This window comes from Corvus kubaryi, unplaced genomic scaffold (genome assembly GCF_017639235.1).
Source record: "Corvus kubaryi isolate FWS band 111438036 unplaced genomic scaffold, C.kubaryi_AGA036_p1.0 76, whole genome shotgun sequence".
In the NCBI taxonomy this organism is placed as follows: Eukaryota; Metazoa; Chordata; class Aves; order Passeriformes; family Corvidae; genus Corvus; species Corvus kubaryi.
In genome coordinates this window covers 5,220,724-5,233,907 of record NW_024582063.1, presented here as the reverse complement: position 1 = coordinate 5,233,907, position 13,184 = coordinate 5,220,724, and the positions used below count along the sequence as shown (strand labels likewise).

At 49.1% G+C, this 13,184-nt stretch overlaps 1 protein-coding gene across 3 annotated transcripts; it reads right to left on the bottom strand.

Moving 5' to 3' along the window:
• Window position 1: 1 nt before the first annotated feature.
• Window positions 2-8,857, bottom strand: LOC121675799 (serine/threonine-protein kinase SMU1-like). Of its 3 annotated transcripts, XM_042051557.1 has the most exons (8): window positions 8,208-8,857; window positions 8,085-8,135; window positions 7,503-7,872; window positions 6,775-6,896; window positions 4,980-5,140; window positions 3,988-4,034; window positions 1,752-2,027; window positions 2-173 (listed from the first exon to the last, which is right to left on the bottom strand). In XM_042051557.1, exons 1-8 carry the CDS (start codon window positions 8,793-8,795, stop codon window positions 61-63), a joined length of 1,728 nt encoding a protein of 575 aa, XP_041907491.1. In that variant the 5' UTR covers window positions 8,796-8,857; the 3' UTR covers window positions 2-60. The 3 variants fall into 3 exon arrangements, with proteins under 3 accessions (XP_041907491.1, XP_041907490.1, XP_041907492.1); XM_042051556.1 differs by having other exon boundaries at window positions 8,085-8,857; XM_042051558.1 differs by lacking the exons at window positions 2-173; window positions 3,988-4,034 and having other exon boundaries at window positions 1,081-2,027; window positions 8,085-8,857.
• Window positions 8,858-13,184: the final 4,327 nt, after the last annotated feature.

Genomic DNA, 13,184 nt, shown 5'->3' with positions numbered 1-13,184 from the left:
AAATAATGCAATAGTACAAGAACACTGACAGAGTCAGGATACAACCTGACACTCTGTTAGTCAGGGTGGTGGTAGCATTCTTATGAATGATGGATTTTCATCAGAACCTGGCAACCACGAGGACTTTGCTGTCACAAGGTTACAGTTTGCACTGGGCTCAGAAGTGTTTTTCCCTAAGGCAGAGAAAATTGAAATGTGAAGTTCAAAAGCTTCATATGACTATGAAAAGAAAATGTAAAATCATTTCTGGAAAGGCAGCATTGTCAGTGATCATGCAGTCAACCAAGAGCTCAAGCTGAACCCAGAACTGCTTGTTCCAGCTAGGCAGGAATTCAATATGCTGGCAAGCACTGGTCCATGGTACCAAATGATCCCATACCCATGAGCTGAGTGGCACCCAGGCTGGAGTATAAATAGATTTGAGGAACCCTTGTCACTTGTTACTGGCCTCACAGTCCGCTCATCCTTCTGCAAACAAGTTGCAAACAACGCCGTTGGACTGCTGTCCTGGGTAAATATACATACAGATGCCTTTTCCAAAGCAGTGCCTCTTTTCCCAGTGAAATACATGTCCTCTTCTTACCTATGGAATTGTGATTGAAGACACCTCTGAGCCAGATCTGTCTGAGATTGCAAAGGAGCAAAGCTTTGGGATTTGGGCACATTCTCTTTGTTGCTTTGCTCAGGCCTTTTTTGAGCACAGAATACATCTAGGCAGAAAACTTTAGACTACACAGGATCTTTTGGGTCCATTGCCCCCCAAACATGTCAATAGGTGGCCCCTTTGTAATGCCAAATAGCAAGCAGCAGCACAAATGACATGAAGAAAACACAGCAAAAGAGGAAGAGGAGAGGCCCTGTGGGGAAGGGATATGGTGAGACACTGGCATGTTCAGTGGGCTGCACTCCCATAACCTCACCACATCTCCTCTAGGATAGCACGTCCTGGTCTCGCATTCTCTGCTTGATTTATTTAAATTTATTTTATTTAAAATTAAAAAAACATATCATCAAAATAAAATATATACAATTAAAAATGTATCATCAAAATTTAAAAGATACAATCAAAACATATTTATTTAAAAATACATCTAAATATCAGAACATATGTACATGCATAACTATAAAGCCTAAAGCATAAGTCCTGTTCTTCAAACACTCTTTGGACAAACAGCACCTTCTCTCTGAGCTCAAGGAAAGAGCTCTTCTAGACAGGAGGCAAGGGCTTTGAGAGAAGGAGCATGGAGGGAGATACCAGGGAAAACTTCTTGGCAAGAGTGTAGCCAGCCAGGCATGCAAAGTGGAGACACAAAATATAACAGAGACCACAGTGCAAACCTAAAGCATCTGAAGCTACAGTATTTCATTGGAGAGGTTTCCTGGAAACTTCCAAAGAGCTGTCCAGGGAAACATGCTCCTGCCAGCAGCCACTTGAGGCAGGCCAGGGGGACACCCTGACCCACTTGCACAGAGCCAGCACAGGAACAGCCTGGCCTCTGGGCTGCCCTGGGACAGCAGGGAGCCCAGAGGCCTGTGCTTTCCAGGAATGGCTCAGCTGCACACGCACCCTCCTGCTCCTCTCCCGGCCCCACAGCTGAGCAGCCCTACAGCTCCACGGGGCACTGGGAGCAGCACAGCTCATTGCAGGGGGCACATGCAGGGCAGAACTGTTCCCTGGCAATGTGCCCAGGCTCTCTAGGCTGGCACAAGAGCCTTCCTCCCGCCAGAGAGCGGCCCAGCTCCCGCCTTACCTCTTTGTGAGGCTGAGCCATGCTCAGCCTTCACCTTGTGCTCCCTGGCAGTGACCCCGGGGGCAGCGCTGCTCAGCTGCCCCTGCCGGGGCTCCTGGGCCAAGGCCCCCTGAGCAGGCTGCGAGCGGAGACCTGCACTGCCAAGCCTGGGGGTCTGCACAGCATCCTTGCAGCCAGCCAGGGGCGGGAGGGCACCAGGGTGGGGAGGCCGCACAGGGCCCTCCTTAGGCATGGTCTCCATCCACTTCTTCCTTGAGGTTTTGTCTATAGAAGAAGCTGTAGATCAGGTACAAGGGAAGAAGTGAGTTAGTTGAACTCCCACCTTTACACTCAACCTATCTGAAGGGTGAGGCATTGAAGAGGTTTTTGAATTATTCCGAAGACTGCTTTGTTTTTTATTTTTCATGAAACTAGCATCACTGTAATTCCTCTGAACAGTATGGAGCTAGCAAGCCAGGAGAGAGAGGTTCCACTACTTTGCTTATATGTTGCTTGTTGCCCATCCACTACTATAGGATCTTTTCCCTTCCAAACATTTGGCAAGCCGCAATGGTCTCTAGAATTTGACAATTACACCTAGGAAGTAACTGTTCTCAAAAGCTACTTTTCAAGGCCTTTATTTCTGTAACTCCCACTCATTTCTGGATTGAGTTTTGTTGGTTGTTAATATTTTCCTTCTTTTCACAAAAAGGAAATGCTGGGACACAAACAATGGCACCATGTGTTAGAAGTAAAAGCTTTGCATTCCCCATGTCCCCAGTATTCAGAGAGCCTGTATTTGCAGGAAACAAATTGGTCATCCAAAAGTTCCACTTTTACTCTACTTCATTGTTACAAGGGGTTACTTCCTGCATTCGTTCCTGCAGAAACACCCAAACCCAACATAAACATGACCTGCCTCAAAACATTTCTGATCTTGGCAATTCCTGACAATTCAAAATTTCCTTAATGGAAATGGCACAGGGCAGATCATTCTGAAATACTCTCCAACAGAGCTGTTAGAACTCAGAGAACTAATCATTCTTTACATGACTTCACAGATGATAAAATCATGTGGCAGCCAAGCAGTAAAAAAAGAGGACCTTTACTTAAATCTGTTTTTTTTTTTCCTGTAGAAGTCAAGTCAATAATAGAGACAGGTAAGGTTTAATGAGATAGCTCATTTCTAGTCCAGAATTAATCCAGCAAAAATGTCACCTTACTTACTGAGCAATTCTTCTCCCCAGCTGCATTCAGCATTCCAGCTGCATATCAGCAATTAAGGAATCATTCCAAAGGGGCCGTGCCCAGGATTTGGGTCCCTGAGCCAAGGGACCAGTGGATCTTTTCCCTTTGTCTGCATCAGCAAAATTGTTTGTTCAAATCTCATCTCTCCTATCATTCCACGTCCAGAGATGGCAAAGGAACAACAACAGTGTCATTGAGGCTTTGAACTTGAAAGCAGGGACTGACACACATGCACCAGACACCTCATTTGGTCTGGCACAACTCTTCTTGTCAGGGATCAGGCAAGGCAGGGAGGGGGGACAAGGCAGAAGCATCTCCTCCCCCAGCCTCAGCCTGCAATGCTGACACGGGCAGAGAGAGTCGGGGAAGAGATTTGCCATCGTGAACCTGCCATAGGTGGCTTTAGGCTTGTGCTGTCAGAGGATGACAAACTCTGATCCTGCATAGGCTGCATCCATTTGGAAGTCTCCTTCCCCTAAATTGGAACATTCACAAGGACTTTCTGTCAGAGGAGGTTTCCCTGTTTCTCCCAGTGCAAAACCAGGCTATGTCCATGAATCTCCTTCAGATCTCAAAGGGTTCAGCACAGAAACTGCCCCAAGGGAAGGTGTTCTCCTTCAAGGGCAGGAGGAAGGAGTGGGAACATTTCTCTTTTCATGCTAAATGTCTTCTTTTTCTCTACTAATTGTTACTTTAGAAAGGGTGCAGGGAGATGAAAGGCATGTGCAGGATGGAGAGGAATGTTTTCTTTTCCTGTGGTGCATTTCCAGGGCCCCAAGGTACCACTCCAGCTCTTGCCACTCATCACTTCACACTGGAGTAATTTTCACTGCACCACCAGAGCACACTCCCAGTGACTGGACTCTGGGAAAGTCCACTGAGCCCATCAAGGAATTGAAATGAATTTGAAGAAATTTAAACCAGGATGGTTTTCAACCAAACTTTCACAATGCCACCCTTGGGTCAGGATTCCAATGGTCATTTTAGGACAGGCATGCTCTGTACCTACTTGCATGTTCAGAGTTGTTCTCTTTGCTTCTGCTGCTGGATTTTGGCCTTGAGAAAATGGAGGACAAAAGAACACACGAGGTAGAAAGAAAAGGGAGGGAATGGGTGTAGCATCAAAGGAGGCAAACCTTCTTAGCATGGTCCCCCTGATGAAGGAGGAAATGCAACACATAAACCCAACATGATGCAAAGCTGGTGAATTGTCCTTAAGCTTTCAGTTGCTGGAGTCCCACAGAGCTTGCCAAGCTCCAGCTGAAACACAGCAGTCATTCTTCAACTTGCATCAGACCTGCCCAGTTCTCTCCTTTTGGAGCCAAGTGGCTCCTACAGCCTCTGTGAAGCAGCAAGAGCTGCTGAGCTGAGACACAAGTCTGTATGGAGGGCAGCTACTTTTGTTCTCCTGCCCAAGCTTGACTTTGCCTGCTCATGCCTTACACTGGTGACAGTCTCGGGCTACATGGCGGCATAGCACTGCTCTCTCCTGAGAATGACAGTACACCTCCTTGCTCTTTCAAGAAGAAAAGGCTTTTTCAAATTCATCTGCTAGGTAAGGATATTCAGATTGCACTTTAAAAGCCCTACGGACGCTTTTCAATTGGAGTGATACTTCTGGGACTCCTTCTTTATCCTTGTCACTAGGATAAGCTTGACAGCTACATTTTCTCACACATATCCAAGCCAATATCTTTCCATCAAGTACGGTCCTATAACTCTTCTCTAGCACCTTGCCCTCTTTGATCTTAAGCCCCAGATCTAAATATTAAACATCCATTGGATTATACATCTATACCCCAAATGTTATCTGGGATCTCATTTCACAGTGGAGGCCCAGGCACAGAGGAGTTATGCCTGATGTTTACAGAAGCAGCACCTGAATTTGCAGACACAATTGCAGACTTCAATAGCGAATATTTGCCCTAACATATTCTCATGCCTGCAGAAGTTGACAGTCAAGGATCAGAATACACTGCAGCAGCAGACACCTTGGCTTACCTCATCTCCTGGGACTCTTCGAAATCCAGCTGCAGAGAGCTTGAGACAGACACTGCAGCACTGCCAACAGGGGGACTCATTGCCTTGTGTATAGGGGGAATCAAAGGCTGTCCCAAGGAACCCTTCTTCATATCCCCACCACTGGAATACAGCAAGGAAGCCTGGAAAGAGTAGAACATTATTAATATACATTCCTACATAAATTAATACAATAATTTCACTTTATGTATAATATATTAATGTTATTATATATTATTATAATAGTACTCAGCTTAAACATCCAGCCCTCCCCCTTTGATGCCTTAAGAAGTTTAGCCATGCTCTTAGCTGGAACTTGTTTGGAAAAGTCAAACTGATGGAGAAGCTTGGCCTAGGACGGGGAATGGAACGGGAAGTGATGAGGGAGAGACCATGTCCCACATTTGCCACCTCTCTCCCTGTGCTCACTTCTCTTGCCTCTTTTCTGGAAGTATGGACATTCTCATCTGGCATCCACATGTTTGGCATCAAGATATTCTGGGGTGCCACTGCCTCCACTGGCCTTTTGGATGGTATGGGAATAGGTTTAGATCTCTATTCTCCCCCTGTCCCTAAAGCACCTAACAGCCAGTGCTGATCTCCAGCCAAGTCCCCACAAAGCCATTCTGCAGGATGTCCAAACCTACTTTTCTCAAGCCCCACATTTCTGCTGCTGCTTCCCTTCCCTCGTACAGTTCCCCAGCAGCCTTTGAGCCCCGATGCTGCTGAGCTCTGGGCATGCTCGGTGCTCTCCAGCTCCCACACATCCATCATCTCAGGCTCACTGGCATTTAGGAAGTTCTGCTGAGCTCCCTGCCCTGCTGCTCTCTGGAAGGCCTCTGCCTGCCCAAGTTGCTCCAGGGCCCCCATGCCATGTCCAGCAAGGGGGGTGGAGGCAGTGGGGGCAGATGCACACCCTTCCTTAGTATCCCATCATTTCTGGCACAGCTGAAGAGCCAAATCAGGTCCTGTTCAAACTTCAGTGGAAGGATCAGTTCCTGTCAGGGATACGCTGGGCCCTTTCTCAGCAAGGCTGGAATCAAGTACACAAGCCTTGGGTTGGACATTCTGTTTACCAAAGCTGTTGTTCATCTGCCTCCTCCTGCACCCCACGGCAAACCCAAAACAACTGCAGGTCCTGGCCCTGCTGCAAAGGCAATCGTGGGGGTGGGCTCTGGGCTGCTCTCCCCATGGCCACCTGCCATCCCTTCCCTCTGGACAAAGCCATGCCAGAATGCACAAAGCTGCCCAGAAGCTGATGAAGTCTACAAATAGCATCAGAGACAACTGGGCACAAGGGCATGGCTGTACCACTCAAAAGCTGACACAACCTGGAACTGACTTTGGAGGACTGCCTGTTCCAGCAAACACCTTTCTCCGTCCAAACCGGACACAGCTGACAGAAAACACCACCAAGACACAGAGATGGTTCACAGATACCTGTAATTTACGAAATGCTAAAGGATTGCTTGCCCAGACTGGCCAACTTTAACTGCTCTGACTGCTTGTTGGTGTTTTCTCAGCCATAAGACAGAGGAGGAGCCACAACAGAGCCCAGAAACCATTCAGGGACCTCCCCTGCTATTGATACACGCTGAGGACATGAAGTCAGCACTACACACCCATTGCAAAGACAGCCTGAAGCGCAGTGTCCAGCTGAGCTCTCCCTTGGCTCAGCTGCTTCCCTGGGCTCATACCACAGGAAAAGGTCTCAGAGCTGTGCCTACAGCACATAAACTGAAAATCTACCACACAGAACTTAACTTGGTCTCCTTACCTTACACCCTTTTCCTTCTGACATCAGTTCCTGGTTCTTTGCATCACTATTGTCACAGCCTGTGCCATTTTTCCCATTCTCCTGCTCTCTGTTGCACATGGGGCTTGGAGGAAGGAGAGCTCCTCCAGATGGGAGGCAAGGCTTTAGTGGGTAAGTGCACATAGGAAGTGCAGCCTTGAAAAACTGCAAACATCACAGGATTTCTCCCAGACCAAAGCTGCCAGCAGCTAGGACTCTGGGTGCCCTTGGAGCCCCAGACACCACCCCTGACCTAACCTCGAGACACTGGGGGGCTGCATATTGTTTCCCATGGAAAAGGGCCACTGTTTGTATGAAGGTGTATCCCCACCTTGAGACACCCAGGGCGGGAAAAAGAGCTGGCCCCGGATGATGTCCTCATTGGTGTGGAAAGGAAGGTGCCCACAGACCAGCTCATAGAGCAGGATGCCCAGGGACCAGATGGTGGCTGGCTGGCCATAGTAGCAGCCAAAGAGGATCCACTCCAGTGGGCTGTACTCTGACATGCCCATGGAACACGAGCACAGGTCATCAGGCCCGTGCTGCTCCCTCCCAGCCAGCTCCTGTTCCACAACAGGCAGCCCCTGCCCCGCCAGAAAGCAACTTGGCTGCAGCCAGTTGAAGAAAGATTCCTCCTCCCTCTCTCTTCCCCCTCTGCCAGCAAAGGGGGGAATCTCTGCTGCCCGGCTGGGCCCCGCCTTTGGGCTCACCTGACATTCGGGTGTAGAAGGTGTCCTGGAGGACCGTGCCGCACACGAAGTCGATGAGCTTTGCCTCGCCGGTGGCCAGGTCGACGAGGACGTTCTCGGCCTTGATGTGGCGGTGCAGGACGCCGCGGCTGGTGCAGTGCCGCACGGCCTCCAGCACCTGGCGGAACAGCCCCCGCGCCACGGGCTCCGTCAGGAACGCCCGCTCCTCCAGGAAGTACCAGAGGTCCTGACAGCGCTCCGGACGCTCCATGACCAGCGCGAAGCCGTCGGGCAGCTCGAACCAGTCCAGGAGCCGCACCACGCCGCGGAAGCCAGGGCGCGACACCATCCAGAGCAGCGCCAGCTCCAGGGGCACAAGGGCGCCGCTGTGCTGCGGGGGGACCGCGATGCCGTCAGCGGGGCCGATGCTGCGCCGAGCCTTCGGCACCCCGGCCCGGCCCCACCGCCGCTCGCCATTGCCCGGCCCGGGACGCTCCGCGGCCCCCGCTCACTCCACGCTCGCTCCCCTCGCAGCGTCCCGGCTCCCTCCCTCCCGGGCCTCGCCCTAGCCCCGCCCGCCACGCCCCGCCGGCTTTCACTCACCAGCCGCGCCCACTCCGGGATGCGATCGCGGGACACTCGCTTGATGGCCACCTGCAAGTCAAGGCGAGCGGCGGGCTGAGCTCGCCTCCCGCCGCCCCCCTCCGACCCGGCCCCACCTCTTACCGGGGCGCCGTCGGCGAGCCGGGTCCCGGAGTAAACGCTACCGCAGCCGCCGCTCCCCAGCAGCGGGCCCTGCCGGTAGAGCTGCTCCAGGGGAGGCTTCTCCGCCCGTGCGGGCGGCACCGCGCTCTCGGCATTCTGCCCGGGGCCCCCGGGCGCTGCTGCTTCCCGAGCCGCCCCGGGCTCCGGCGGCTCGGGGCCGGCGGCCGAGCTGACGAGCGGCCGAGCTCGGACCGGGGAAGCTGCCGGGGACAGGGCAGGAGCCGGGCGGCAGCGAGGCGGCTCCGGGCGGAACTGCCGGAGGGGCCTCGTTCGGGGCCGGGGCCAGCGCCAGGCGGAGCCAAAAGACGGTGCTGTTCCGCCGGTACCAGAGCGAGCGGCACTTCCAGCGGCGCCGCTGCCAGTACGGAGAGAGCCCGGCGGAGGGGGCACCGCCGAGGGACGGCCTGAGGGACGCGGCCTGAGCCGGGCCGGGAGAGGCGGAGACAGGGACGGGGCGGGGCGGGAGTGGAGTGGACGGAGTGTGAGAGGGAGAAGGGGACGGAGGGCGAGCGAAAATCGAGAGAGGTGGCGCCGCCGGAGCGACTCCATTCGTCCGTTCCCTCCACGAGCCCAACGGAGGAGCCGGAGCGCGCCCCGCGGAAGGGAAGAAGCAAACAAGCAAACAAATAAATGCCTATGAAAGAAATAACCATATAAATCAGTACATAAATAAATAGAAGTGTTGGCTTATAGCTTTCTGCTTCTTTCTACCTTTCTGAAGCATTTCACTAGGAAGAGTTCCCCGTCCTGATAGTTGTGCGAGAGGGGACAGGAGTGCAGCGTTTAGTTTTCAAGTAGAAAAGGCAAGTCGTGTCAGTAGTCATCTCTTTTCATCCCCTGTTTAGACAGCTGCAGCTTGCAAAAAGACAGAGTCTGCAATGTGGAACTTGGTCAGGTTTCTTTTTCTGCCAGAGGATGAGGAGCGGAAGTATCCCAGAATCACGGAGTCATGGCACGGTTTGGCTTGGACGGGACCTGAAAGATCACGTCGTTTCAACCCCCCTGCTGTGGCTTGGGACCCCTTCCACTAGATCGGCTTGCCTAGAGCTCCATTCAGCCTGCCCTTGAACACTGGCAGGGATGGGGCATCCACACCTTCTCTGGGAACCTGTTCCAGGAGAGTCTTTTTTCTGAATACCTCATCTAAACCGACTCTCTTTCCGTTTGGAGCCATTCTCCCTTGTCCTGTCCCTGCCTGCCTTGTACAAAGTCCCCCAAGAGGGACTTGTACAAAGTCCCTCTCAGCTTTTTTGTAGGTTGCCGTCAGGTACTGGAAGGCCACAGTTTGCTCAAGCCTAAGCCTAAGTCTCTTTTCCAGGCTGAACAAGCTCAGCTGTCTCAGCCTTCCCTTGCAGGAGAGGTGCTCCAGCCCTTGGATCATCTCGGTGTCCCTCCACCACACCTGCTCCACCCATGTCCCTGCCATCTGTGCTGGGGAACCGAGCAGAGCTGGATGCAGCGCTGCAGGTGGAGTGTCACCAGAGTGGAGGGGCAGAATCACTGTCCTCCACCTTCTGGCCATGCTGGTTCTGAGGCAGCCCAGAATATGGTTCACAAATATCAGACATCTCCTGGGAAATCTTTTTGCAGTTTTGTGCCCCAGCCCCCAGCAGACTCTCAGACACGTGCCTGTGAAAGCAGAGCATCCTGTTCACCCAGGAAGGACTTATTTACAATGCAAGGTGAGAACACACAAAGTTAATCTCAAAATTCCAGTGTTTTTTAGGGAACGTTGAAACAGGTGAAATAGACAATATTTTTTTACAACAGTCTTGTATCCCGTGGGCTGATATATTTTTGTGACTTTACTGAGATTGCATTGCTACAGCCACATTGATTTCCACAGAATCGTTTCTTATTTGTATTCCTGTAATTGGGCCAAGAAGGATCAAAGGTTCCTTTGAAACCATCTTTTCATTCAGCTGTAGATTTTCATGCTCTTCCACATCAGAGTTTTAGACTAACCATACAGATGTACAGACAAGGACTGCTGATGGTGTAATGTCCTTCTTGATCGTTTTCAGATTTGCATTTCCACAGATTCAGTCTTATTTGCTGTTAAGACTTGCAATTCCCATTTATTTTTGTGGGAATTTGGAATTTCTGGCCCGGCAAAGTTCCATTCCCTGAAGGCCATGTTAAGCAGATATAAACACGTGCAAAAAATTGCTGTATGACTCTAATGTCCATCTTCTGTCTACAGTATCAGTTTGCTTTCACAGTTTTGATAAGATTATAAAATCAGAAGTTAGAAAGAGCATGAAATAGTTCTGCTTTGGGTCTTTGCATCATCATTGTATTTGAAGAACTTTGCAGGAGCATAATCTCTCTTGCCAGTAGAAAGGCTTTTCTATTATAGTTACAGCATGGTTTAGTGTTTTGTTTTTTTTTTTAAAGCAGCATTGCCAAAAGCAAATGGTTTGAAATTTTATGTCACTTTGTGTCCCAACTTTTTTCTCATTCTCTGCTCATTAATTTCCACCTATATTCCTAAGTATCCGCCATGTACTACAGTACTTCTGACAGGAATTTACTTCATTTGATTCTAAGGTTTAGGTAGTTCTCTTTCTGTGATACAGAAATACATTTAATTCCTTTGAAATACAGGAGAAATACAGAAATTCTTTTGAAATACAGGAGAAAGAAGGTCCCTAGTCAGGCTGACTAAATCTAGCAATACACAACTCCCACAGGGAATACAAGCACTATAAGGAAGACTTCGGAGAATGTTGTCCTAGGAAGAGCAGAAAAGCTCATGTGTGCACAGTTCAAGCCTCAGGGATCTCCAGACACACGGGGCATGTGAACATCTGATTATGTAGAGGGAACAAGATGCTGTATGTATCTCTCCCTGTTTATATGTTGGACCATGTTCCCACTGGTTAAGGTATGATCAGCCATGTTTCTCACCCTTTGGATCAGTATTAAATATTTAATGTTAATGTTAAGTATTTCTTCTGAACATCTGCAAAGACATTTGGTACAGCTGTTGTGCAGAGTGACATTTTCTCCACACTGTGTCTTCCACACAAGAAGTATTTTACAGGGTAAATATTACTGCCTCAAAATTCCCCATTTTCAATTGCAAGTCATCTCCATTCGCAATTCACACAGGTCCCCAGGATGGGCTTACAATCCAGCAGCTGTTCTTTAAGGCACTACTGCTGCATGTGCAGCTTTCCTTTCTGTGGCCCTGGGCGAGGAGGGAACTGAAGACTTCATGAATTGCCCGATTCGTTGCCCTTCTACAATCTTTTATGCAGAGGGCAAGCAGAAAAGCAAGCGAAAAATACGCTTTTCCACCAGGCGTTCCTTATGGACGGGCAGAGCCAACAGTGTGCAGTGACAAGCAACTTGTAAATATCCTGCTCCACCAAGCGTCTGCAATTGGATCTGCAACACTGGAAAAGATAAAAAGGTTTTGCTGTAATGCCTCTGCCTGTGACTGCAAACGGATCGTGTCTTTCCCTATCCCGGTTCAGGTGGCAGGGGAACCAGCTGCCTCAAGGTACAACAGGAAAATTGCTTGAGCCATTTGGCTGCAGCACCGGATGGTGTTCTGAGGAGAAAAATGGATGGTATGTTGACATAATGGGAATATGACAACTACACATACCCCTCAAAAAACACAGCTGGAGCACCAATCCACCTTGGCAATTTCAGGTTTTTCTTCAAAATCTTTCCCCACTCCCATGATGGGGCACAAAATATTTTTTTTGTGATATTCCATAACACTGTTATGGCTTTCATTGTTACAGGCAAAAAGGTAGAATAGGTGTTTGAAAACAAAACCTCTCCAAAAATTCCACTGATTAAGATTTTATGAAATATTAAAAATGTAAAAGCACTATCAAAGTATCTTCTTTTTTTAAGGGACTTCTCTGTGATGTCTTAGGTTTTAACTTTCATATTTTTAAAATCCTGTACTGTAACTCTGAAGTTTCCTGTAGCCTGTTAACTCCTGCTCTCTCGTGCTAGGTAGACATAACAAAGCCTCCCCAGGCCTGCTCTCCAGGGACACTCAGACCGTCCTAGGCCCAAAAGTATAAACCAAAAGCCTCTAAAGTGGGGGCAAGCTTGGGGAAACGACATCATTAACTGAAGCTTTAATTGGAGAATTAACCCTGATATGCAAATGAACCAAACTTATAAAAGTGTGAAGAACTCGTGACCTGTTGTTCATCTTGGGTCCATTTTGAGAGTAGCCTCTGGCTCCCCAGCGTGTACCTTTGAAGGCCTTTCAAATAAATACCTACCTTTACTCCCTTATTCTTGTCTAGTCTCTGTTTTTAGGTGGCATCTCAAGGCATCACATGACAGAAAAGAGTTATGTACAGACAGTGCAATGTGTTCTCCATCCACACACTGGGGAGGTTTTACACCCACTCCCCAAAACAGCTTTCACTCTACAAGAGATAAGAACTGTGCTTCTGATAAGGTTTTCACGAGCTATGGTAAATGTAATGTAAGCAAACTTTTATTAACTGTGGTAAGGAACTTCCTGTAAGCAAAATTATACAAAAGGAACTTCAGCAATTTTGCACATGTACTTAATAGGATAAATCAATGCAATTTTTTCAGACACCACTGTGAACTGGAAAAAAAATGCAATACTTAATTTTAAGCAAAACCTTTACTTTAGTTCATAGGCTTGTTTGTATTAAAAGCAGCTACTTCAAAATCAAATTCACACTAAAAAAACCCTAAAATTCAGCATGTAAATAAGCTGAAGGTATCATTGGTCAAGATCTGTTGCTGAAAGACAAGGACTCCAAATGACATTTCAGCAACCTTATGGGGCAACAGATAAAACTGAAACAGATAAACCCATAGCAGCAGTAGCATCTCCCAGTGCCCAGGATGAGGAGTGAAATTGTGCCCCCACTTCAGTGCATTGTAAAACACCAGCTGCAAACTGCTGCAGATTGGAATCTCATG